At 40.5% G+C, this 27116-nt stretch overlaps 2 protein-coding genes across 3 annotated transcripts in view; one reads left to right on the top strand and one right to left on the bottom strand.

The window, feature by feature from the left end:
* Hn (phenylalanine-4-hydroxylase) overlaps positions 1 to 20439 on the top strand; it is a 74488-nt gene extending 54049 nt beyond the window's left edge. The window contains exons 1-4 of one of the 2 annotated variants that reach the window (XM_065219913.1): positions 5215 to 5440; positions 18036 to 18342; positions 18406 to 19028; positions 19511 to 20438. In XM_065219913.1, coding sequence (XP_065075985.1) covers positions 5414 to 5440; positions 18036 to 18342; positions 18406 to 19028; positions 19511 to 19897 — 1344 coding nt within the window. In that variant the 5' untranslated portion in view covers positions 5215 to 5413 and the 3' untranslated portion in view covers positions 19898 to 20438. Of the gene's footprint in view, positions 1 to 5214; positions 5441 to 18035; positions 18343 to 18405; positions 19029 to 19510 lie in introns of those variants that run through there. The other variant, XM_065219911.1, reaches the window with a different exon arrangement.
* Positions 20440 to 22906: 2467 nt separating this feature from the next.
* LOC135699603 (uncharacterized) lies at positions 22907 to 26916 on the bottom strand. The gene is made up of 2 exons (XM_065219907.1): positions 24303 to 26916; positions 22907 to 23882 (listed from the first exon to the last, which is right to left on the bottom strand). The coding sequence occupies exons 1-2, from the start codon at positions 26206 to 26208 to the stop codon at positions 23710 to 23712; spliced, it is 2079 nt and encodes a 692-aa protein (XP_065075979.1). The 5' UTR covers positions 26209 to 26916; the 3' UTR covers positions 22907 to 23709.
* Positions 26917 to 27116: the final 200 nt, after the last annotated feature.

Here is a 27116-nt window from a genome sequence, read left to right as displayed (position 1 = left end):
CAAATGCTGTTAAATTTCATCTAGAAAATTTATAAACTGAAAATGTAACATAATACTGCAGACTAATAAATGATTTTACAAAAAAAAAACAGAGTTTAGTTTATAAGAAATGAACATTTATAGAAATAGGAATTTTGAAGCGTAGTTTGGTCACCAAAATTGAGGTACTTTAAAGTTTAACAAATGAACATAATTTCAATCATTTTGATATTTGAAATTCTTTTAGTCAGGGTTGGCATGCACAATTTTTCACACACTGCTCATTTGCAGTCACTTGACATAATATGGTTTTTCTTGAAACTGCCGATTAAAAAAGAATTTGAAGTACGTAAACCACAGTAGATATATATTTTAGAGGAAATCTGTTCTCATTTTTTCGTCACTAATATCAAAAGAGAAACAATCGCTACTCATTACGACTTTCAATGTAAAAACTATTTGATGGAAATTCAAATATTGAAATTTAATTTTTTAAATTTAGACACTACAGTGAACTATGATGCTTTTCAATAATTTGCTAAAAGTTAAACCAAGTTTCATGAACTCATTGAAAATTTATTAACAAAAGAGCAATTCGAGCGAAAAGATGAGCATGCAAACCCTGCTCTTAGTGCATAGTGAGATTTACCAAATTTCATTCAAATTTTGGTTCAAATCGGTCCACAAACAGGAAAAGAACTGTTTCTAAATACGTCATGGCAATTAGACACACATTGATTCCATCTCATAAAACACTGAAAAGCAACTTCCCTTACAGTGAATTGATCAGATCAGATATTCTTGAGTAAAAACGTAGCCAGTTTCCATGTAATCAACAGTAGTATATACTAATTTCATTATTATTATATCCAAGTGTACTCCTAATAGCTACGATACATTTATATATCTTAAGACATTTAAACTAAATTTATGTTATTGGCCCAAAAACATGTTTTCCTTAATACAGGATTCGTTTTTTTTTTTTTTTTTTTTGACGCAGGACTATATCTGTGATTTCTATATGAGGGTACACTTTGTGAAAACCGAAAATGGAACATGTAACAAAATTATGAAAGATTTTGAACATTAATAACTCAGCTGCCCCTGGACCAATTTCAATAATTGTATCACCAATCGATCAGAAATATTTCTACGCATCAACAATGCTTTTAACTGATGGTTTTCAACAAAAAACTATTGAAAAAGTGGTAATGTCAAGCATAGTCCAATGTAAAAATAATAAGAGATAATTGTATAACTATTTTCATGAAATTAACGTTCTTCCCAAACCCAGTCGTCATAATCGAGTACCACTTGGTTGCTTTAACCTGAAAAGATATAAATGAGCGCTGCTGTTTAGCCTCATCTCATCTTCAACAAATGTTTGGAGCTTGGCTACTTCCCTGCATGCTGGAAGTCAGCCACAGACCCTTCTACTTTTTGTTTCTATGATCTTAAAATATTTTCAGGACTTGATTTTCCTAATGGAACCCTTTACAGGACTTCTTTAAAAATTCCAATAAAATAACCCCAAATCTTTCGCATATTTCACATATGTTATAGAATAGGTAGTTTCAAACTTTCTCAGTCAAGTAGTCCATTTAGATAATCATAATAATTGAAATATTGTTATTGTTATTGTTATTGCTCAGTTCACACCCTGGCAGGCTGCTGCCTACCGATCTGCATTTAAGCCAGGCATGAACCTACGGAAATTTAGTCGTGGCCTATGCTAGACCGTATAGCATAACGACTTTCCTTTCACTAGCAGGCTTTTTGGTCCCACTAGCGTCCGTTTAGAGGATTGTAAGAGATTAAAAAAATAAAGAAGAGAGATAGAAGATTTTGTTGTCTTGCTAAAAAAAAAAAAAACACGCTTTCATTCCGTTCCAAAGGGCAACGTCCATCGTCGTCATACTCAAATACCTGGGAACCTCCAGAGGTGCACAGGGCCAACCTGAAAGACTTCCATTCTGGGCAGCTGCTTGACCTGGTCCCAGGTCTAATTCCTATCGGCTTGCTTAATTTCCTTGTATTTGCCTTTGCTGCGATGTTCAGGCGGATTTAATGCATAATCAAACGCTTGCCTGCAAACTTCTTTTCTATTACTATCGGCTTCTGATGACATTTACATCTGAGATTGCGGTTGATGAGACCTGCAGCTTTTGAGTGTTCTCCACTGGTGCTGCACATATTCCACGTTTTAATCGAAGTTTCGAATTTTGGTAAGTTGACCAATTTGATGTGATCTCCGTTTTTGTGTAAATGTCATATTACAACCGACCTTATTACCATCACCCTAGTGTGTGACATCAGGTGTACGCTCCTCTGTGTTTTCGTTACCAATGCAGTCAATTTGACACGTTTGTCGCATTCCCGTATGTCTCAATATTATTCTTGCTGAACCACCGTCAAACCCACTATCCAGAGGTAGCGAACCCCCTTAACACTTGAAATTATACAAAAACAAATTAAACATTAGCACCAACCCCCCCCCCCCCCCTCCCCTTCCTCGATTGCAACAGCTCCAAGCCATGCAACAGGATCATTTCGTGCCCCATGACAACTTGATCCAGTTACTTCCAGGTTCATTGTTTTGGTGTCAGCCGGGAGAGACTTGGTCCTGTACCAAATGCTTTTCTTGTCTTCATTCCGCTCAGCTACTCGCAATTGATTGTGAATATTAGTGGGCGGAATATTACAATGTGAGACAATTCAATGCAGACGTCTTCCAAATTTGGCCGATTGTCAGGTTACCACCTGGCACCTCTTAGCAAGCACTATGCTACGAAGCGGACCGGAAGTTTCAATGAACAACCTCCCCCATAATCAAAATAACTGAAATATATTTCATAAGTCAAACCGATATGAATCTGATTTTTAAGGACATTTTAATATTGCACATCTTTGACAGATAAATATTTATTAAATGAAACTTGCTGCAGTTAGTGGAATTTCAGATAAAAACCATTTCGTTAAATACCTTTCATTTAGCGAACAAACAACTGTTTTCATTCAGTTGCGTTCCCCAACGCGCATGTCTCAACCACTGATTATTTCGAATACTTTAAAACGCGCAGCAAATTTAGTTTGAATAAAATTATTTGTATACAAAACCACATCTGCTTCGGTGAATGAGATGCTGTTAGCACTTCAAATAAAATATTGCTTGACATGTTTGATTTTTCCACAATAAATATAAACTGATCACGTGTTGTTGAATTTTAGCTTCTATAATTTTAAGATCGACTAGACTTGAAGCTGCAGTTAATCTCGAATCCTTCAAAGTATCGATTCAGTCGAGAAGTTCCTCTTTCCCGTCAACAGGCGATCCGAAGCGTGTTGTTGTTATCAATCAGCCACAACGAGTGATTGTCCAGTGACCAATAGGAAAGCAACTTGAAACGACAGTAGTTTTTCTTCGTCGATTTTTGTCTGCTCATTAGACTGGTGCAAATTCTAAAATTTTCGCTGATGAGTGCTCAAATGATTTCAAAGCAGGTTCTGATTAGACTCCCAATTGTTGAACTAATTTGGTTAGAAGGCAGCCAAGGAAATCAAGTGATGGGTTGATTGAGCATGTCTGATGAATGCCAACGCATATCATATTTAATAATGGTCTTCAGCAAAGGAGCAATTCCGCGCTAAATGACGAATCGGAAAAACTCGACCTTCTCCGATTTGAATGAAACTTTGCATAATTGTTTGTAATAGGCAATTATTCTCATTTTTAAAAATGGAAGCACGAAAACGGCACTTCTGATTAAAATAAGGTCCACGACAAAATTGTAGAGAAAAATAATGTTTTTCTCTGAAAAAAGCTAACATTTAAAAATCTAAATATCTCAAAATGTCCTTGCCGATTTTAATTTTAATCACATAAAAAATGCAAACTTTTGGAATAGTTAAAACTATGGACACTTAAAAATAGTCAAAAATCGTAGAACTTTTTGTTTAAACGTTCGTTCATGAAATTTAAACTCAGAAAACAACGCTTGAGACATTTTAACTTATTTTCTGTGAAAAAAAAACACACACACCAAAGCATGCTAACAAACAGTACAAATTGGACCCAAGCTTCTTGTTCTACGATTTTTGATGATTTTCAAGCATCCATGGTTTTTCCCATCCAAAAGTTTGCATTGTACATAATCAATCTCATGAAAAAATAAATCAAACGTTGGGCATACCATTTTGAGATATTAGTTAAAACCCTATATATTAGTTAAAACATATTATTCTTAATTTTTACTCAAATTATTGTGGTTTCTATGAACATTTATATTTTCTCGACGAAATGTGGAAACTGCCAAAATATTCGGTGCCGTTTGAAACTCTTACCATTTCAGCGTTTCCTTGTCGTTTTCACGCGGAAAAAGGTTCATCAGTTGGATTTGTTTTGTAAACATTACCAGCTATAACCTCTAGAACAAAGGGGTCAAAAGTAAACATATGGAAGAGAATTAACCAGCTGGTTTGGAACAAAGGAGTCAAAAGTAAACATCAGAAGAAATGTCATGGGAGCCAAGCGTTATATATGTTCCAAGGTAATCCCACCTTGGAACATATATAACGCTTGGCTCCCATGACATTTCTTCTGATGTTTACTTTTGACTCCTTTGTTCCAAACCAGCTGGTTAATTCCGGTGCGAGCGAAATCGAAAGCGAAATTTGAGAACGATGATATTAAAATCATTCAAGTCTAAATGAAGAAAAACTTCGCAATAGATAAAAACATTTTTTGATTATTTTTTTTTTTTCGAGAAGGACATTATTTTTCTGTACAACTTTATCAAAGACGTCATTTCGATCAGAAGTTCCGTTTCCGTATTACATTTTTTTGAAAAATTTCAAGATCGAAAATAGCCGAGTTTTAACAAAAATGTGAATTATTGCCCATAACAAATACTTACGCAAAGTTTTATACAATTAAATTTTGTTTCGCTATTTTGCCTGGAACTGCTCAAAGTTGTTGCTGAGAAAACATTCCTACAAGTGCTACAATCAGAGCTGCATGGTGAATGCCTAAGTAGATGAACTTGAATCAAAAGCTTGTTTTCCTCAATTAGTGATAAGTTAAAATTTTGTGAAGATGACCAGGACCCGACTTGGAACCACTGCAGAGCAAAAATTACGAAATCTGCATCAGTCTACTCCCCATCACTCTGTTAGAAGCAGGAACAGATAACAGACCCAACCGGCTTACTTAAATGATTACACCGAGCCGGTCCCGATCAGTTCCCGGCTAGAGTCGATCGTGACCGTTTGGTTTAGTGTTTGAGCTCCGGTTTAATTTTATTGAAAATACGTGCAAGAAGAAGAAGAAGAAGTTAACTGTTTGTTGCCAAGGAGTGTTTGTTTTGCCAACTCTAGACAGCTGCAAAACTTGACTGTTAAACTACGGAATAACAGAAAATATTTGTACACTATCAAGATGTACGCTAGGCAGGACTCGTTAGGGGTAGGTAGACTGTTGTTCCTATCACCGTGGGAATTGTGGAAAAGAGATCAGTTAAAAATATGTTTGTGAGGCGATGTGCATATTAATTAAATATTTGTTAAGAGCCGTCTGTGTCAAAAATAACTTTAACATAGAAATGTACTGAACAAATCGTGTTTAAAAACTTTAAAGACCAGAACCCTATTCAAGTCTCTAAAACAGTTTAGTTGACTGTCAGTTATACAAACCGTGCTAACTAAAACAACGTCTAACTATGCTATCTAGCGGCGCCGGTGGTGTAGTGGTAAGCGTGATTACCTCTCACCCCAGCAGGCCTGGGTTCAATTCCAGTCGTCGCCGCCGGGATGTTCTGAGGCAGAACATCTCTGATCACGCCTTCCTTCGGATGGGAAGTAAAGCCGTTGGTCCCCGGTTCATGAGTTGATGATGGGTCGAGAGGTAATGTCCAGGAGTGAGAGCTGCCTCTCTGGCGTCGGTAGCATTGGTGCTCAGCACGGAAAACAAGATCGACGGAAAACAAATCAGGGAACAAAAAAAAAAACTATGCTATCTGTTCCTCAACGACTGCCACGTGTTTACGCTATGCTGGAATGTAAATATTTAGCCAATAATTTAGAGAGCAATAGTACAAATTCACCTTTGAGTCGGTCAACACTGAAGCCATTTGTGTCGTGGTGCAGTGTGGTTGTTGATAAACCATATTCCCACACGCACCCCATCGTCTTCTACTGAGTATTCTACCTCAACTATTGACTGCAAGATGAATCAATCAACACAGTCACGACGATTAACGTTATCATCCTCTGAGACCTCTGTACTAAATATGTTCTTATAAGTATAAACAGTAGCGATACCCACTAAGTATAATTACAGTCACCCAAGCGAGACAAAGAGGAGACTATAGGCATGAATGATTGCGCTCAATAAGCTCTGCGTTCTATTCTACTCAATATGTTGATGATGATTGACGCCACTAAGTTGTCATTGATTACATGGATGTTAAGAACAACTTTGTTGTTTGATGTAGTTAGCTCTGCAGAACAAAGTAATCATCGTGCTTTGTTCGTATACAATAATGTTGTTTTTCGATGAAGATTGAAGTAAAGGTGTGGCAAACCATGCCAAAGACGAGGGTTCGATTTACGATCTGGTCCTATGAAACATCCAGTTGCATGTGCTTGACTGTTCAGTATGTTATTAGGCAACATTTCAGCTTTATTTTCGAAAATTTTCAGCCGAAAATAATAATTTTACCGCTGTTGGCAGCCCTGCAACTATGCAGGTAATGTTTTTGTCACTTGCGGGACAGTGTTGTCAGCACTGAAACATCGGAGAAAAAAATTAGTGTTTTGAATTCTTCATTAACATATCTAAAATCAACCAAAATGGCGACGTTCGAAAAAAAAGGTAAAATTTTTCTTTGAAAAATCGCTACTGAAATGCGCGAACCAAATCGAAAAGTTAGTAGATCCGAAAAATCCTATGTTCGATTTTAGATAATTCGTTTTTACATCGCGGACAGAAGAATCAGCTAAATTGATTGAATAGTCTTCGAGATCCCTGTCTCACAAGGCTAAAAAATATGGTGTCGAGAAAAACACGTTTACAGATTTGAGTTGTATTTAAGTCCCCTAATTCAAGGTTCCCTATTTCTCGCTGTATCTTCGTAACGACTTTGTGTAACGAACTGGCATTTTGACACAACACTCTAGGGTGCCGAAAAAGCAAAAAAAAATGTAAGTTGTCCCCAAGGGGTAGGTCACCAATCTTGGGTCATCTTTTTTGTCAGTGTGCCGCAGGTTTGCCGATTGTGCCGGTCATAAAGCAAGCTGCGATTGTTTGTAAAATACCCATGCCGGTAAGCCGGTATTTCTGACACCTTGAATGTTTTGGTTTGAAATCACAATAAATCAAATTGAGGATGACGCGGGAAGTTGCGGGTGTTGGTGTTTGATGTTCATAGGATGATAAAAGTCCTGTGTGTTAGGGTTTTATAATGCCCTCAAAGGCAGACCAGATACCTAGCCTATCGTGCTGTGAAAAACAACGGTCTATCAACGGCCGGAAAGATGGGGTACATTATTGGAGACCGACTATAAAGGATGATGAATAGACTTCTGTAGTTTGTTTTGTGTGAGTTGCATCATTATTTGAAATAAGGGTGCTAATGGGGTCTGAATAACTGCCTCTTTCTGTTGAGCTCACTCTAGAACCTACATTTCGTATTTAGATCTATAAGTGAACTGTTGGTCTGAGTTCCTCTGGTATATTAAATTAGAGGATGTTCCTGAATATACAGTCCAACAGCACGTCATGTTGTGAACAACTTCATTAAAAGTTATTCAGCAGTGCTCCCATTTAATTTACAACAACCTAATGCCTACGAGATTGTGCCGAAGATATGCCGAAGGTGTACCGATGAATGAGCCCAAGCTGTGCCGAATCTAATTTCGGCACAATTTTCTGAGCGGGTAAGTCACTGGGTGTCCCCTTTAAGACGTAAGACCAAATATAATATAAAGGCCTTCAATTGGGTCAGGAAAATGGCAAGTAGAAAGCATCAGCTGACTTTCATTTGTGTTTTTCATGGCTTTTACGAAACTGTTTTATTGTCTTATCAAGTAGCACTTCTAGCATAGCATCAGAAATCAAAATCCTGCATGATAAGTCCTAGAATTGGATTCAGAATTCCAAGAAAATCTCAAAATAAAATGAAAAAGTGCGTCCTACCCCGAGGGTACGTTATGTACCGTTCTCCCCTACCTGGTGTAACATGCACCAAGATGCACTTCCTTCGTTTTAAGCCGAAAACACACTTTTGCAACAAAATTGTTACCCTACGATTTAAATCTATGTTCGCTTAGCATATATATATATATATATATATCAACTTGGTAGCTCTATTTATCAGATAATTTAAATAAAAACAAAAACCAGTTTGCATTGGATATAGTGTAATTTTTACCCTCCGCTTTGTTAATATTTTTTTTAGAAATTCAAATATTATTAAGCTTTGGTGAAAGATATTACCCATTTGATTGAGATAAGAGCTACATCTTTCTGATAAAATACTGGTAAGTTTTAATATGCACTTCTATTGAATGATCAAAAACATTTGCTTTATGCATTCGGAAAAAATGCACTCCTAAGTTCGGGTCAAATTGATTCTTCAGTAAACAAGTTTTTTTTACGTTCTTGAAATGGTCCGCAATGTTCCGTAGTCTATTTAGCGGTCATGGACCTTTAAACAACTAGGATCGAAACTGGAGGCTGTCAAAAACGAAGACGTTCTTCTCCCTCAATTGGTCATCATCATTTTTAAGATGGCAAGGTGAGTGTTGCCCCATTATTGTAACGCATTTTTTCCCATTGTTGGAGTGTATTTTGCTTCATTATTATGGTGCGTCTTGCCCCTTTGTTGTAGTGAATTTTACCCCAGCATAGGTGCATTTTGCCCCGATTAGTGGTATTTGTAGATTATTGTATCAATTTCTAAAATCACTTTTTAAGGATTTTTTTTCAAATTGTCCATGTATGTTGCGAATATAACAACTAAATAATGCTTAAGAGAATTTAGGCAATACATGTTCACTGTTGCTTGTAATTTTTTTTATTTGTATTATAGACCCTTTTTGGGTTTATTCGGGTCTTTCTACACTAATTACAATAAATTGGTTTCACTAATTCTAGTTTGTCTTCTTCGATGGTGTTTGGCTCGTTCCCTTTGATGCATCGTTTCGTCTTGATTCGGCGTTCATCCTGGCGGTCATCTTGATGTCTTAGACTTGTTGGATGGCGGCCACGGAGCGGGCTGTTTTAAATGCTTGCTTCTTGCAGAACCTCCATGCAGTGTTGGAAAAGTTCGCGATATTTAACGAAGTTCACCATGGGAAAAGTTCGCGAGTCATAGTGAGTTATCGCGAACTTTTCCATCACTGCCTCCATGCCAATTTTATAATTTTCAGCATAATGAGCGCTAGTACTGCTACCATTATTACAAGGAGTTTCCACTCGTGCTGAGAGTGGAACTCCGTGTGAATTTCCTGGTTTTTAATAAAAGTGATCTGTTGGTCTCCAATTTGTTTTACTTCCTGGTCCTTGGAGTCGAAATTTCCCATGATTAGTACTGGTAATAGGTTGGTCTTGGCTAATGTGCTAGTGACTGTTGAGCTGCAGTTTCCACGTTTTATATCTCATGTTTGGTATTTTTGATTTTTCATATTTCATCGATCAGCTCAATTTCTTTGAAGAATTTAAGCACTTTTTTGCTCGTGTGATGTCGCCAACTAAAGCTTCCCTCATGTTGGGTTGGAGGCCAATTTTTTCTCTTACATCATCATACCCGTGGCAGTTGACAATGATGTGTTTTACACTGAGTGCTTGGTAGCATTTTTTGCACTTAGGTGAGTCGGTTTTGTCAAGTAGGTGTGAGTGTGTCAGTTGGGTATGACCTATCCGGAGTCTAGCAAGTATAACAAACTCTCTGCGGTTTCCTGTGACAGCCTCTCTGAATGGTGCGTCTGAATTTTTCATTTCTCTTAGTTTGTTGTTATTGGTAGCGTTCCATTCGACCTTCCATTTGGTCTTACTGGTTTTAATAATGGTTTTTATTTCACGCTGGTCACGATGCCTTGAAAGCCTTGCCATAATAGAGGCTCTCAGATGGATTGCATGATTGAGAGTAGGTGCATATATTATATGCAGTGACTCTCTAAGCGTGATTGCAACATTAGAAAAAAGAACATTTAAACTGTTCTTAAGGATGAAATTATACAACTGTGCAGTGAAATTCGGTCATTTTTTTTTCATTAACTTATGCCTAGTTTTTCAAAATGGCGTATTCGATATTTTTCAATAAATCATATCATGCAAACAGCTCATCTAATCGAAATGACATCTGAGACAAAGTTGTATGAAATTGGATTTACTTTTCAGAAAATAATATAAAAAATTTCGCCAAAAATTAACAGCAAAAATGCCTATTTAAGATTTTTAAACTTATGTTTTTTGAAAGCTTATTAAAAATCCTAACTTTTCTCAAATGGACACGTTGAAATTGACCAAAATCCTAGAAAAAATAACTTTTAGTAAAATTGTTGACCGTTTTTCACGCAATATTTATGTGACTTGTGCATACGATGCAATTTTCTGGCTTTAAAACAACGCCAATTTTGAAGTGTCCATTGTATCCATTTCAGAAAAATTAGCATTTTTGCAAATATATTATATTAACAACAAGATCGACCAACAATCAATACGAAACTATCGATTTTAAATTGGCTCACTACTTGACTAGTCTATTGGTCCCAAGCAAATCGATTAACGTACCCCATTCTAGTCGACATTCTAGTACTACACAATGTTTGTTTTGATTTGCTATGAAAGTTTGACAGATAAAATGAGGAGTTCGTGGATTTTCCTATGTTTCGAGGGGTGCATCGATTTGCTTGGAACCGAAGATAGTACCAGAGCTGAGCCAAAAAGTTGAGCACGTTTCTTCGGGACCTACTAGTCTTAGAGTTACCTCTATGGATCCACTCTTTCGCTTAGCTCGCGAACCGAATTTTTAGCGATGAAAGCGCCTCTGTGGTCATAAAGACTACCAATGTATATGATTATCTTCACGATAATATATAAAAATGTTGTTCTATAGTTGCTTTGTAGTATTTCATAAAACTTAAAATGCTACTTGGGCTATCATCAGAGAGTGGTTAGTAGACGAAACAATTCGAAACGGCATTCGCTTCCGATCTTCGGGAGATTTTCTTCATCGACTTTCTGTGTCGTTAATAACTCGACGGCAAACGCTTTCATTGATACGTTTGTTGTTCTGGATGATAGAAGAGCTTAGCAAAAAGCCATGGAATCTGTAAGTTGAAACTTTTAATCACTGATTGTTATCGTATCGTAGTTTGTGAAAATTCGCAAATAGCTGATTATTGACCACTGGGTAAAATTTGAATGAGAGATTTTTTATCAATTCTTTCAACCAGATCTATTATTTTAGGTGAGTAAAGAAGCCTTAAATATTTCAGCTCAATTTTACTATCAGACAGGTTTCAGCCGAAAGGTCTCAGAATTTGATGATTTTTTTTCACGAGTAGATTTTATGATATAAGAAGGGCAAACAATTCAAATAATTTGGGGTCTTCAATTTCCCGAACATCCGAGGGTTCAAATTTAATATTGAAATGATACAGAAATAAAAAAATATATTCTGCACGTTAGGGAAAAATTTCTAAGAAAAACAGGAAGAAATATTTTTTGAGTATGAAAATATCCACACAAAAAACAGATTCTTGCTCAAAAGTTTCTTATCCTTAACTGGTGAAAATTTTAAAGTGGAATCATTTACCGTTCTCGAGGTTCGATCGAAAAACTAACTGAAAGCCTGGACAGAAGACTGAAGCACAAACGAAGTTACAGACGACTTTCTCCGAAGAAATGAATTAAAATAATGTGGTTCTCTGTAATAGAATTTTAGTCCACCTTCCGCCCCTCACCGCCAGGTTCGCTAGTATTTTTGTTTTGAATTAATTCAAGTTGGTTTTGTGTGCAATGATCTGGCAACTCGTGTCCTTGCTCGTGTTGACGGGGTGCTGTTTTCTCACTCATCGAAGGAAATTTTGATTAGAGTGAGAAAGTAAGGAACAGTCAGCGCGGGAGCCGTGTGCGTTACTATAGGTGCGGCAGAAGGAATGTAGTCGACTCTGTCGTTCTCACGGTGTTCTTACGCATGATCCAACGTTTCGTCACACTAGATTATGCATAAGAACGTCGTGATAATGCAAGTGCTGGCTTGTTTCCTTCTGCCTCACCAATCACATTGATCACAGCACATACGATTCTCCGTCGGTTCGTGGTGCATTGTGCATTCTTTGTGCCATACCACCAGTCCAAACACTAGAAGTTTTGGAAGGTTCTCCCTCAGTACCTGTAAGCAGTGTGATACCAGCTGACATTCGCATGGGTAGAGAAATCCGGAACATTTTCTCGCTTTTGAGCATCAACGTCAACCCGGTCTCGAATCGCATTTCCGCTTGAGGTGGCATCGTTGGCAGTAATCTATTGCGCCGTGGGAAAGACCTGCTTAGTGCACTAGTGCTGGAAAATTCTGCAAGTTCGTCATTAAAATTAAATCAACTTTTCTTCGCTGTAACGTACTCCGGATCAGACTCGCTGGTGGAACGTTTTCGTGGGACGGTTTTCGACCCAAAAAGCTTCAGTTTGAACTGCTTTCTAAAAGATTTCTGGGCAGGCGTCTTGGGACGCACGATCTCCACCGAGGCATCCGTTAGCGTGTTCGTGTCGGAGCGGATGACTTGTTTGATCGGCTGCAATTCTACCATCGATTTTCGGCCCTGCTTTTTGTTTAACTTCACACGATAGTTGAAATCGAACACGGTCGACGATCCGGCGGAGGATGCTTCGTCTTCATTCTCCGAAGAAGTCAACGATTTGATCTTTTCCGAGCTGAGCTTCTCGAGCCTTACGACCGGTTTGACTCGAAGTAATTTTTCGACGGAAGTTCCTCGTGGCAGTGGAATCTTCTTGACCAGTTCCTCCAGACTGATTTCTTCGCTTCGAAGAAACGAACGAGGAAGAACTAGATGAAGACGTGGACAGCCGTCATTTCGACGTTGGTTTCTTTCGTGTAGAAACCAGATCGGAATCGCTGTCGTCACTGTCTATTGCGGTTCGTCTTTTCTGAGATTTGCGTTTGGTCGTCAATGCAACTGACTCTTCAGAATCTGAATCATCCGATTCAATCTGACGTCTGCCACTAGATCGGCCCCTAGAACTCCCCTCTCTGCTATCGTTACCGGCTTCCCCCATCTTGCTGCTTCCACTCTTCGGGAAGCCTCGGCTAGCTTCAAAACCGCTTCCGGCGTCTTTCGGACAATCGAACTACAAAAGGTGAAAACATAGTTCTTCGAGGGAACCTCCATGCACTGATCTTGGCGACAAGTCGAACCGCACGTTGCACAAAGGATCAGATCCCAACGCTTGCAATCGTCGTAATCTCGCCCATACCGACAGCGACACTCTTCAGCGTCACACTCCGAAGGACGTTCCAACTGATCGTTGAATACATTCGGTTCCAGCTCCCACGAGGCATCCCTCGAACAATTAAAATAAAATATTCAGTATTCAAATACCGATTCACCCACCTCCGCCGCTTCGCTTAATTTTCCGGAATATAAATGCCACGCTGATGGATCTGCAGACTAAAGTCGTCCTTGTTGCACAAAGGGCAATTGAAAAAGTACCTCGCCGATTGGGCAAACTGTGCCACGTAGCTCCGATGGAACCAGCCATTCTGACAGCACGGGTCACGAATCGATTCCAGCTTCCTGTACGGTCCCATATCATCGTAGCAAATCCCACAGGCTTCGGTCTCGGAGTGTTTCACCTTATCCACCAGCGCTACGTGCTTATCGCACCACGACTGGAACGTTTCCACGTAATGCGACAGGCACTCATTCTGCATCCCACAAAGCGTATGGAATGAACGGAAGCACTTCTTCGCGCAATACCAAACGTTTGCATACCGTTCCTTGCAGATGTAACACTTTTGTCCTCGGATACGAGCTTCCTCATTTCTGATGTCCTCCTCCATGAATCCGAAGATTCCCTCCTCGTCTTCAGGTAACAAGGTACACGTAGCAGGTATAATGACTAGTTTTGCCACGTCTAGTAGCCCGGTCCAGAATAGAGCATCGCACCATCGTACCGCAATCATGCTCAAACGCGTGACATACAGCATCTTTAGCCGAAATAAATAATAAATTGAACAAAATTGGTTTCATCCGATCCTCCTTCATTCTCACCATCTCACCTTCAGCACGTCGATCGATTCGATGGATTTCGGCATGATTTTGGAGTAAATTTTCCTTCTTCAGATCGCCCTCGTCGAAAGCTTTCAGTTCCTCTACGGAGGAGCAAATGCATACCGAGTATGGCCACCCGAAAAAAAAATAATTATAATAAAATAACGAAATTACAATGATTTTTACGGTTGAATTTCGGGCACATTATAAATTTATTGTTAAATTATTGGACGGGTGAAAAAATAAATTTCGTTTTAAAAGATACAATTCTCAATGAAAATTAATTTGATGATATCATATTTGTTCGAGAAAAATCAGTTTTTTTTTATTGTTAAGATGCTTAACAACCCCCCTTTTTTACTGTACATTTCTCATATACCATGATTTTCGTTTTGATTTTATGATAATCAACAAAAATCTCCATTCAAAATCATTGTATTTTTATTGGATTACGGGCGGGTCCTGTTTGGCGTCCAACAACGATATCTTCTCGGTCGCGAATGACCATGGCTTTGGTTAGGAGCACCGACTGATGAAATCTTTAGCAACAATTGCCGCCAAAAAGCGCGAGTCATTGACAGCTCAACATCGTTTATTTGTAAGCAAATGTTAACCCGATGTGTTTACTCCTAATCATTTTGGCCTAAGGTCTTTCATTATACAAAAGAAGTGCAGATAACAATGAACACAACATAGTGACATGCAGTTTGACAACAGGCTCTCCCTTTCAATTTTCGTTAGAGAAAAAGAGATAACAGGCGGTGCCCCAATAGCATCAACTACTTTAAGCTAGTACATATGAGTAGATAGTGTTGCCGTGAGGTACACTCGAAAATTTCAAATGTAAGTGCGTCAAACCAAATTTCGAGCCGCTCCGTCTGTCACTTCGTTTGTGACTGAAGGCTGACTAAAAGTAAATTAATACGCACTAAAAGACCTGTAATTCGTAATTTAATAAGTTTAAAAAGTCCATTAATGGTTGCCTTACTTAAAACTTCAAAGTTACAGCATTAGATGGTAGCATTTCTCCAGTTCGAACGAAATCTCGAACCTTCCTCTTGATGGAGCCCATCACCGCCCCACAGTGGAAACGGACACAAAATCAGCGCATTTCTTCCATTTTGCCCGCATTTGCTGGATGTCCTTGACTACCCTGCCGCTTCGTCAAAGTCGCTGCTTTGAAATTGCCCAGCATTTTTCGATTGGTGGAACACTCCGGAAGCACTTTGGAGTAGTGGCAGCTGGCCAAATCGGGCCAAAAGATGACTTTTTTCAGGTTTTTCAGGCATTCTTCGATGTGTAAACTTGGGATGTCATCGTCGAGGATGTGACGAATGGTTCCGTTTTCAGACCACAACTGCAAATCACTTGCCAAATCACGACATTCTTCGCGAAACCTTGCCGGTAAGCACGAACTTGAATCTTCCCGGTACATCCCCACGTAAAGTCGCGATGTAAAAGTTTTGACCGGAAAGTTGCTTAATATCGAGTTTGACGTATGTTTCGTCATCGATCAAAGTGCAGCCCTTGTGTTTCGTCAAAACACGGTCGTTCAAGAGCCTTGCAAGCTTTTTGGCCACGGAATTCCGCTTCATGTGCCGGTTCGGATGTTTACTGGCTTTGTACGACTTGTATCCTTCCCTGGCAAGGATGTTCCGCACCGTTTGAAAGTTGGCGTTGTACCTTCTAGCCACATCTCGGATCGAAAGACCGGGGTTGGCTTCAACGCACCTCAACATCTTGCTGCGCAGCTGACGATCCCTGGGTCTAATTTTTTCGTAGGTCCGCTAATTCCATTCCACGCTCAGGGTTTCCTTGTAGGTTTTGAGCACTCGATAAATTGTTGTTTTCGGCATCTTCAGCACTTTAGCCAGCTTGGAACCGGACCACTCCGAATTTTCCAGGCGTTTGTGCACAATATTTTTTTTTCTTCTTCCAAGACCATTTGACGTTATTTCTGAACGCGATCGACTACTTTGATCAAATTTGCACTAGTTGTTCTCTATAGAAATTTAAACAAACCACGACAAATTTAAATAAAATGTTTTAGTACTTTTGTTTTAATATTCAGACGTTTGGTTTCGGTGAAGTTTTAGTGCTTAAAAAGTCCCTACTTTTGGTGATTATAAGCAATAGGGTGGTCCTCAAATTAGTTGATATTCAAAAAACTAATTTTCTTACTTTTTAAATAAAGAACTACTAGAATCTTGAACAAAGTTGTAGCTGAGTTAATTCCGAAACAAAAATTGCCTTTATCTCTTTTAATAAAAAAGTTATTCCAAAATATATTTTAAAAATTAATAAATTTGAATTAATACAAGTTAAAAAAAAATAAAACCACTCTAATTTTTTACGTATAATGCATTTCAAGTTGAGCCCTTCCAAAGTTGAGCTCAATGTTAACTTTCAAACTTAAGTGTATTTACCCCGTGCTGAGTTATTGACGTTAGAAAAGGGCGTATTTTATAGGGAAAATCGATAATATCTTATCACATGATCTTTAGGAAATATCAGTTCGCTTTTCGCAAAAATGTTTATTACAAGTGTGACCATGGATGTGCTCATAATTTATTATACAAATAATGCTCATGTTCATAGTTTGCCATACAAGTGTATCTATTGCGGAGAGGTGCTGGCGAAAGTCATCGGACAGACTCTTTCAGTAGATAAGACATGAATGTGAATGTGAATGTCTTTGAGTCAGCTACAAAGCTATAATAGATTTATTAGCTTCTTTAAACATTATGCAATATTACTTACAAATTCGGTACCTGATTATCGAAAAACAATTGATTCTAACCGGCACCTCTTCACAACAATATCTTCACGACATTAGACCACAGTATCCGTGACATTACAGCATTCGTAACTTGACCGTAGATGAGATTTGAAGACGTGACTTTAGCGTAAGAGGTATGGATGTGAACCACTAGCCGGGGCCGACCCCTGTTTGACTTTGTTTTCTTAAATTACACGTGGTGAAACTGATGAGGCTACTAGCAACTTGCAACAGCAATTTCATCACTAACTCCTTACGTAGAATAGGGTCTTGGGAGGCCGAAGCCAATCATAACCCTATTTACCAAAGAGACAATTTGACCTTATCACTAATGTTATTAAGAAACAGTTTAAATCAAACACATATCACCACCCAATTAGGCATACGTTTAATTATTATGATCTTCGGATACGGTTCGCTGAACGTCGTTTAATTCCTCCCAATTTGTATTACAACTACATTCAATCCAATAACGTATTTTCTACGAATTGCCATAAGTCGCACTTTCACAATCACACCACAACTTACCAGAGTAACGATTAATCCCCCAAAAAAATTCCAACGTTCTCCGGCAATCTCAGACGGAATTTCATCATTATCGCATCTCTAATCACAAGTCCAATGCATGCGGATCGAATCGGTGTCTAGTCAATGGGAGCAAGTGAACGACGTCTCATTGGGTCGCCTTACGTCGAAGCAGTGATACTGGAAAAAGGAACAATCCGATCCGAGCGCGTCAATCACAGTAGTTAATTGCGACGTTTTTTCCATCTACTTTGTTGAAACTCCCTAAACAGTCGACAATCATCGGACTCGTAACGGGGGGGCTCGTATAAAGCAACCGCTATGAAAGTGGCTTAGGCTCAGTTCTGATTGATTGATCAACGCGCGCAGAACTCGCGCGGAAACACGTTGAACATTAATTAAAGTGTGATCAACTTCCTTCTTTGTGTTTTTTTTTTTTGCTTTTGCTTTGTGACAATAGCCAACCCTAAAGGAGGGTGGATCCTACATCATGGAAGGACACGAATCAGCAGAGGCGAAGAATGTCAGCATCATCTTTTCGCCGCTTCAGGAGGAAGCCGGTGCACTGTCCAAGATGCTGAAGATCTTCGAGGAGCATAAGGTGAACCTGTTGCACATTGAATCGCGGTCGTCAACCCGTGGCCCTGGATACGAGTTTATGGTTGAGTGCGACAGTAAGAGTCAGAATCTGAGTGCAGCCATCGAGACGGTACGGGAGCAGAGCGACTACTTTAACATTATCTCGCGGGACTACAAAGACAATGAGGGTAAGTTTGATTTTGTTGAATATGGGCCGGTGGTAATAAAGCGTTCAATTTGATTTTCAATAGCTACCGTTCCGTGGTTCCCGCGTCGTATTCGTGATCTGGATCGTTTCGCCAATCAAATTCTGTCGTATGGAGCCGAACTGGATTGCGATCATCCGGGTTTTACCGACGAGACATACCGTAATCGTCGCAAGTACTTTGCTGATATTGCATTCAACTACAAGCACGGCCAACCGTTGCCTCATGTGGATTATACTGAAGAGGAGACCAACACTTGGAAAGTGGTTTTCCAGAATCTGACCAAGCTCTATCCGACGCACGCCTGCCGCGAGCACAATCACGTGTTTCCGCTGTTGATCGAAAACTGTGGCTACAGGGAGGACAACATTCCTCAGCTGGAAGATGTTTCGAACTTCCTGAAGGATTGTACCGGCTTCACGCTTCGGCCCGTAGCTGGTCTGCTGTCGTCCCGTGACTTCCTCGCCGGTTTGGCGTTCCGCGTGTTCCACTCGACGCAGTACATTCGGCACCCGAGTAAGCCACTGTATACCCCGGAACCGGACGTGTGCCACGAGCTATTGGGCCATGCTCCGCTGTTTGCCGATCCGTCCTTTGCGCAGTTCTCACAGGAGATCGGATTGGCGTCACTTGGCGCTCCGGATGAGTACGTCGAAAAGTTGGCTACGGTGAGTAAAATTTGGATAAGTTGGAGTTTAAAGTTATTCAATTCAGTGGTAGAACTTTCAGTTTCAAGCATTTCATTCCGATAGTATTTTTTTTGTCTGCTTGGGAATGTAAAAAATGCTTTTTTAAGTTTTAAATAGATTTTGATTTGATTTTCAATAGCTTTAAATTGAGGATGGACCTATAAGTTGTGGAATACTTTTGCGAATATCATGCAAAGGAAAGTTAAAGTTAACTCTTGCAGTGGTCTCTTTTGATTCCACCAACAGCCACATGATGTCTTCTCTAAGCCTGAAACTGCTGGGAAAATGTATGAGTTCTATTGCTTGTTTAAATAAACGGTGTAAACGATAATGTGCTCCTATCTCGCTACATTGCATTGGTCATAGAATAAGACAATCATCATCCCCAAGATAACCTTCTGAATGTGAATAAGTTTGATTTGAAATAGTATAACTAACATCTCAAAAATCTCTTCTTGCAGTGCTTCTGGTTCACGGTCGAATTCGGTCTGTGTCGTCAGAACGGTCAATTGAAGGCCTTCGGTGCCGGTCTGCTGTCCTCATTTGGCGAACTCCAGTACTGCCTGTCCGACAAACCCGAGCTCCGTGAGTTCGATCCTCCTACGACGGGTGAGCAAAAGTACCCAATCACCGAGTACCAGCCGATGTACTTCGTGGCAAATAGTTTCGAGGACGCGGTCCAGAAGATGGTCACCTACGCCAACACCATCCCCCGTCCGTTCGGTGTCCGCTACAATGCCTACACGGAAAGTGTGGAAATCCTCGACTCAAAGCCGCAGATTGCCAACCTGATGCGCAACATCCACGGAGAGTTCGAAATTCTGCAGAATGCTTTCAAGAAACTGTAGGGGTAAGCGAGGCTCGCATTTTTTTTAAATCTGTTTCTAAGTTTTACAATACTCTTAAGGCTACAAACACATACAAAGGAGATTTATTTTAAGCTTTGTTCGTTTTTAAGAATCTAAAATTGTGAATAAGAATGTGCTAAACGAATGCCAATAATACACAGAGATAGTGCTAGCAATCATGCGAAAACCACCAAAACAGGAACACAACGCAATTACCTCGCGAGGTGATAGCTTCCCCGTTGAAGCATGTCGATGAATGGGGGACAGGCGCGCCATTGAACCATGCCCAAGCCGTGAACGGCATCCGTACAATCGCCACCACAAGAGCAAGGTCAATGATGTTTGCTAATTACTGATTTACTGAGAAACGATTGCTATTATTTTTTGGGCGGGGTGCGATTGCATGTTGTCTGCAAGTAGCAATCCATTTACGTCAGCATGTCGCTCGTAAAACTGTTCGCTCATGCGAATCGGCAAACTAAATTAAGCATAATGATAAGAACGCCTATGCTCAATAAACAAATAAAATAAAAATGACCTGCTCACAATCAAGTTTCAGTATACTCATCCAAAATCAGGACGGCTGGAAGTTTCGAAGAATCCTAAGATAAAACGAGGCTAACAACACGGCTTGATCTCTTTCCTTTTCTTCTCTTTCAAACTGTCTACACTTTTTGCACATACACAAAGACATTCTCCTCTGCTGGAAACGACTCATCTAACTACTGCATACAAAAATATTTTCATACGAATCAAAGGTTTGCATTTGTCCTTAGTACCTTTACCTGTCCGATTTATAGTTTTTGTTCGTTTTTGGAATGGTTTCATTATCACGTGGTATGCTCATTGCGCATTTATGGAACATCGAATTAGCCTCAATCGGAATGCGACAGCTGGTCGACAAATAATCTTCTATTTTAGCTTCCATTTCAATGCTACACTAAAACTACAGTAGGTATATATTTACAAACTACATTTTCCCTGTACAAATCCGTCGATGAGTTTGATATTCGATATTTTTAGGTAATTAGGAAATCTGTACTGCATTTTTCGAACTCTGCTGCTCGGACAATTTTTGAAATCTATAGCAACAATATTTAGCTGTCTGTGTAAAAGTATGACATTATTCATTCCAAAAATGGTCTCCTGTAAATTTTAAACCTCTGGCAAATATGTTCTGTTTTTTTATAATGTGGATTATGTGATATTGTTTTACAAAGCTCGATTGATATCAATTAATAAACTTTTGGCACAGTCTTTCACTGGTACAAAATTTGGCAATTTTCAATGACTCTTTTCCATTTATTGGTACACATTCACACAACTAGTTCAATGCAGGATATCAATGTCGTATTGCGCATTTTGCATTAAAGTAGACTCCTCGCTAAAAATAAACCCTTAGATTTGTTTCCGCTCATACCAGTAAAAAAATTACCCTTTTGAATGCACTACATCTTACTAGAATATCACATCGACATACTAGCAGAAATAGAACTTTAGAAATTTATAATTTTGAATATATCGGGAACTGAACTTACTGTCAGTGCGTACCTCAACCTGAGGTAGGTTTTAAAAACAAAGGATCAAACTGACGTTGTCAGAAAACACGCAGACCCGATCCAGGTTGAAACTGAATAGTAAACGAATTCGCCATATGACATTTCGTTTGGATCAAAACCAGCAAAGTCTGCTTCTATCTTCTACTTGACACCAAGGGCGTAGCCAGGCTGATTTTTAAGGTCTCCGAGTTCCTAGATCTTCCATTTTCCTAAGTGAGAATCCTGGAGAACCAATTTCTATGACACTTGATTTCATGTCAAGTTCGCAATTTCTAAACTCTTGGCAACACGAATATTTCCGTTAGTCTCACAAGCAATTAATGTCCCAGAATGTTGCTTTATTAGCTAGAATGTAGAACTCTTAAGATCTTTTACACATTTTAAAGCCTCTGTATTTTTTCTATATTCTGGATCTTGAGCCATTACCTTATCAATTTTGTTAAAACTCTTCATCTTTGGACTTTCCTAAAACAAAATCATAAGAGTTAATTCAGAATATCAATAGAGTTCAACTCAGAATTTCCTTTAAATAAACATGAGAGCCTCTCTAGTAATTCATCTTGAAAACTCTTGAACTCACTGAACAATTGTTTTCACATTCGTAATAACTCTTGACAGAAATCGCTCACATTAATATTGAATTTGCTCTATAATAACGAATTGGAGTATTCCTAGATTTCCCTTGGTATATCTTTTAGATACAGCCATGGATCGAGTGGAATGGGGACGACTTCTGTGTACAGCATAAGACATCTAAGACATAGCCTGACTGGTGTAGTCTAAACCGACTGGTGGTCAACCCAGCTAAGTGTACAGTTATTACTTTCTCACGCAAGAAACAACCGATTATTTTCAACTACAAACTACTAGGCACGACTATCGAACGGGTGCACTGCGTGAAAGACTTAGGCGTTTTTCTAGACTCAAAACTGACATACTCACACCATATATCGTATGTCGTCGACAAAGCGTCCAGAACGCTTGGCTTTGTCTTCAAGATTACTAAGAACTTCACGGACATTTACTGCTTGAAATCGCTCTATTGCTCTCTCGTACGATCTACGTTGGAATACTGCTCTGGTGTCTGGAGCCCGAACTACAATAATGGGGCCGAGCGAATTGAATCTGTTCAACGACGTTTTCTTCGCTTCGCGCTCCGTAAGCTGCCTTGGAGATACCCACTTCGTCTTCCAAGCTACGAGAATCGCTGCCAATTGATCAATATCGAGCCCTTACGTATACGAAGAGATGTTTTCAGAGCCTTAACCGTCGCCGATACTCTGCAAGGAAGAATTGACTGCGAAGCAATTCTGCAACAAGTGAACATTAATGTTCAACCTCGATCACTACGCAACAGTCTTATGCTGAGACTTCCACTTCTTCGAACTAATTATAGCATAGGGAGCGCTATTTACGGCTTGCAGCTAGTGTTCAACAGAGAGTAGCGTCGATGTTCGATTTCCACTTGACACGGAATATGCTTCGCCGAAGATTCTCTGCCTTTTTTGCTGACCGAAGGCGCTTGACGCCCAACAGCTAAGTGTAAAATTTAAGACTTATAAATTTTTAGTAACTTGACAATGCTTTCCAAGTTATTTTCGTTTGTAACTGTAGTAACTGTAGTATATGTATGTCGTCTGTATAATCTGTACTTTTTTACAACACATCATTGGGACTATTTCTAGTCTGTTGATGCAACCATAACAAATAAACAAATAAACAAATAAATAAACTAATAGAACAACGCAATAGCTGCTGAACAACCAGAAAAAAAACGGGCATCTTGAAATTCCAAAATATTTTGAATTTGTTAAAACAAAATAAGCTGTTTTAACAAATTCAAAATATTTTGTATAATCACTTTTTGAAACCGGTGTATCACGACCCATACATTGAGAAACGCTATTTCATAATGCATAATCCTTGGAATTCTAATCATAATTCGTCTGAAAACTTCCTCGGAATGCTTCACACAATGTCCTAACATTTCATGTTATTCGAGGCTTTAAAGCATTCATCTAGTCTAAGTCATGGGCTACAAGACTATGATCAAGCTCGAATTGTTACTTGGGAAGTATTCCCCATAAAATTATCAAATGATTCTCTTTCGCATTTCCTTGGGATGATCGCAGAAGTTCTGAAATTCATCACAGAATTCACTTCAAAATATCATTGGGATTATTCTCAGAAATTTGCTTGGAATTCCTTTCAGACATCCCTCTTAATAATTTCGGAATTCGCTCGAAACTATCCTCACAATGTCTTCTGAACTGGTTTTGTCAAGGCGAAATGGACTGTACTGGGCGGGAGCGAACGGAGTTGGCTAGCGTCAATCGAAGTTCTAAACTCAGGAGCTCTGAAAAGAGCTGGGGGGTTTGACGCTGCTCTCCGGGACACCAATGGACATGCAGTAGAAATGACGAATGCTGCCGACTACACTAGAAACTACTGTTTATTTCTCTTCGTTTCTTGATACAAGGTGAAAGCTGCTGCTGCTGCGAACGAATGCTCGGTTGGATTCAAACTTAAACTTATGCACGCTACTGCGGGGATTTTTATAGAACGGCACCGACCGTTTGCTCGTTGCTGATTGGTCGACGTTTTTCTCCTCTCTTTCGGCGGTAGGCGGAACATCCTCCCCCCGGTTAAGAGATCTCAACACCTTTTGGAAGTCGGAGGGTTTTGACGGGAATCATTATCCTCGATGGGCAGAATGGACACCTTATTGATGGGACGTCGATACGTGGTTCCATTCACGAAGACATCAACTGCTCGGACCAGGCCGTCGGTTCCAGGATAGACGGCTACGATGCGACCTAACTTCCAGTTGAGTGGTGGTTGGTTACGATCGTGAAGCAACACGATCATGTCTTCCCGAATGTTCGACTTCTCTTGTCGATTTTTCTTCCGAGGCTGCAAGGTATTCAAATAATCCCGGCTCCAGGCACGCCAGAATTGCTCGCGCATAAGTTGGAGATGTTGCCACCGTGTCAAGCGGGATGCTTTAACGTTCTCCAGGGAAGGTTCAGCTGGGGCGATCAGCGGTCGTCCAATCAAATAATGCACTGGAGTTATCACCAGCGGGTCCGCCGGGTCGTTGGAAATTGCGAGCAATGGTCGGGAGTTCAAGACGGCCTCGATTTCTGACAGGATCGTACACAATTCCTCGAACGTTAGATTCGTATTGCCGACTACCCGCTTCAAATGGGTTTTGGCCGACTTCACGGCTGCCTCCCACAAACCACCGAACTCGGGTGCGTCGGGTGGAATGAAATTCCACTCAATCTCATGATTGCGGCAGAAAGATTCGATGGTGTCCACGGCGTGTTGGTCACAAAACTGCTGGTAAAGGTTGTTCAATTCGTCGTGAGCACCACGAAAATTGGTTGCGTTGTCCGAATGGATTTCTTGGACCATTCCACGGCGAGCAATAAATCGTCGAAGGGACGCCATGAAGGCATCGGTACTCAAATCGGAGACGCCCTCCAAATGGACGGCTTTGGTTGCCATGCAAACATAAACGGCCACGTACGACTTCACCAAAGTTGGACGACGTGTGCCTTGCTTGGTCCAGAAAGGCCCGGCGTAATCCACGCCGGTCACAGCGAAGGGGGGTGACGGCACTACTCTCGATACTGGCAGGTTTCCCATCAATTGGTTGGGAGTGGTAGGATTAGTCCGGAAGCATCTCACGCACCGGCGTGTGATAAATCGGATGGTGGATCTTGCGTTCAGCAACCAATAACGTTGTCTCATGGCGTTCATCAGGCCCGTTTGCCCGACGTGAAGGAGCTCGACGTGCATTTGTTGAATTAGTAGTCGTACTACCGGATCCTTATCTGGCAGAATGATTGGATGGCGACTTTCGAATGGTAATTGGGAGCGGTCCAACCGACCACCTACTCGAAGCAGTCCGTCGTGGTAAATTGGACGAAGACCTCCGAGTCTCTTGCAGGGTTTGTTTGCCAGAATTAGCTTAATTTCGTCGGAGAAATGTGCCTTCTGCAAAACTTGCATGATGACTTCAGATGAGCGGTGTAACTCACAGACGGTCAGATGGGGCTTTATCTCTCGATTGGTCGGGTCCTTTTTCCGACAATTTGCAGTGAATCGCAGGACATAGCCCACAACTCGTTGGATTTTGCGGAAGTTACTGAGCTTTGGAAGAAAAGATAGGAAGTCCATACTCACATCTGGCCCTGCTACCAAGGCCTTAAGTTCCGGTATCTTCTCGTCTGGAACGTCTTCAGGGGCATCTACGTAGTACTCAACTCTTTGCAGAAATCCGGGCCCATTCCACCAAAGGCTGTTGTGCTTCAGAGATTCAACTAGTTGATCTCGGGATACGATGTCTGCTGGGTTCTGTTGGGACCGGACATACTCCCACCGGTACTTACTGGTATGCTCTTGTATAATTGCCATTCGATTCCGTACAAACAACTGTAGCTGGTTGAGAGGTTTCTTAATCCAAGCGAGGACTACCGTACTGTCGCACCACAGGACTATTTCACGGAAAGTCATATCCAGGGCTGGTAACACCTTCTGTACCAACCGGGTTAGTAGAAGAGCGGCGCACAATTCCTTTCGTGGGATGGACAGCTCTTTTAGGGGAGCCAGTTTCGATTTGCTGGTCAGGAGACGAAGCTTCGCCGAGCCATCGCCAAAAATACTTCGTAAAAAGATACAGGCTCCATAAGCCTTGTTGGAGGCATCAGAGAAGCCGTGCAGCTCGTCGGCGACCACGTTGTCCATCGTCACGCGCCTTGGGATCTCGATCTCGTGAAGATGCGACAAGGAATCTTGGAGTTGTCGTCACTGCTGTGCGATTTCTTCGTCAACCGGGTCGTCCCACCCGGACTTAAGCTGCCACAATTTCTGCGCTAGAAGCTTCGCCAAAACAATGACCGGTGAAACCAGTCCCAGGGGGTCAAAAAACTTGGCGATCTCGGAGTACATCGTTCTTTTCGTGGGCCGTTACGGATGCAATGTTGGATTTGGACGATAGGCTATGAGTATCGAGTCTGCAGAGGGATCCCAGAGTAAACCAAGCACCTTGATGGCTTCATTCACTCCATGCTCTTCCAACGTGATCCTTTTTTCTTGATCCTCCACGGGAATATGCTCTAGGAATTCCGGTGAATTTGAACACCACTTGTGTATGGGGAAACCTCCTTGTCCAAGGAGCTGCTTCAGCTGTTGTTAAGCCTCGATAGCGTCCTCCACCGAGTCTGCACCGGAGAGTACATCGTCCATGTACGTTTCTTCTTTCACAATACGAGCGGCGATAGGAAAGTCCTCACCATCCTCTTCGACGAGCTTCAGCAAACACCTGGTTGCTTGATATGGTGCCGATACCGTACCGTACGTAACGGTACAGAGTTCCAGGACTCGTAGGGGTAACGATGGGTGCTCTCTCCAAAAGATTCGAAGGAAACTACGATCCAACAGGGCTTTGAGTATTTGACGGTAGGCCTCCCCCTAATAAAGATAAATAATAATAATATTTGACGGTACATTTTAGAGATGTCTCCGGTGATGGCAACCTTGAATTTTCGGAACCGTAGCGCGATATGGTGCAGATCGTTCTGTACTACTGGACCAACTTGCAGTACATCGTTCAGGGAGAGTTCCGATGGCGCCAACTTTGCACTTGCGTCGAA

This window comes from Ochlerotatus camptorhynchus, unplaced genomic scaffold, assembly GCF_037179485.1.
Source record: "Ochlerotatus camptorhynchus isolate MF236.1 unplaced genomic scaffold, CSIRO-AGI_Acam_v1.1 ptg000112l, whole genome shotgun sequence".
Taxonomy (NCBI): Eukaryota; Metazoa; Arthropoda; class Insecta; order Diptera; family Culicidae; genus Ochlerotatus; species Ochlerotatus camptorhynchus.
The sequence above is the reverse complement of the archived record's forward strand: the minus strand, read 5'-3'. Positions and strand labels throughout refer to the sequence as shown.

Bases quoted from the DNA above. Each gene is read 5' to 3' on its own strand.
- LOC135699603 (XM_065219907.1), bottom strand. From the start codon at position 26,208: ATGGACAACGTGGTCGCCGACGAGCTGCACGGCTTCTCTGATGCCTCC. The intron at 23,883-24,302 runs GTAACCAACCAC...TGTAGTCGGCAG, and splicing joins GATCGTGTTGCTTCACGATC to CATTCGTCATTTCTACTGCA.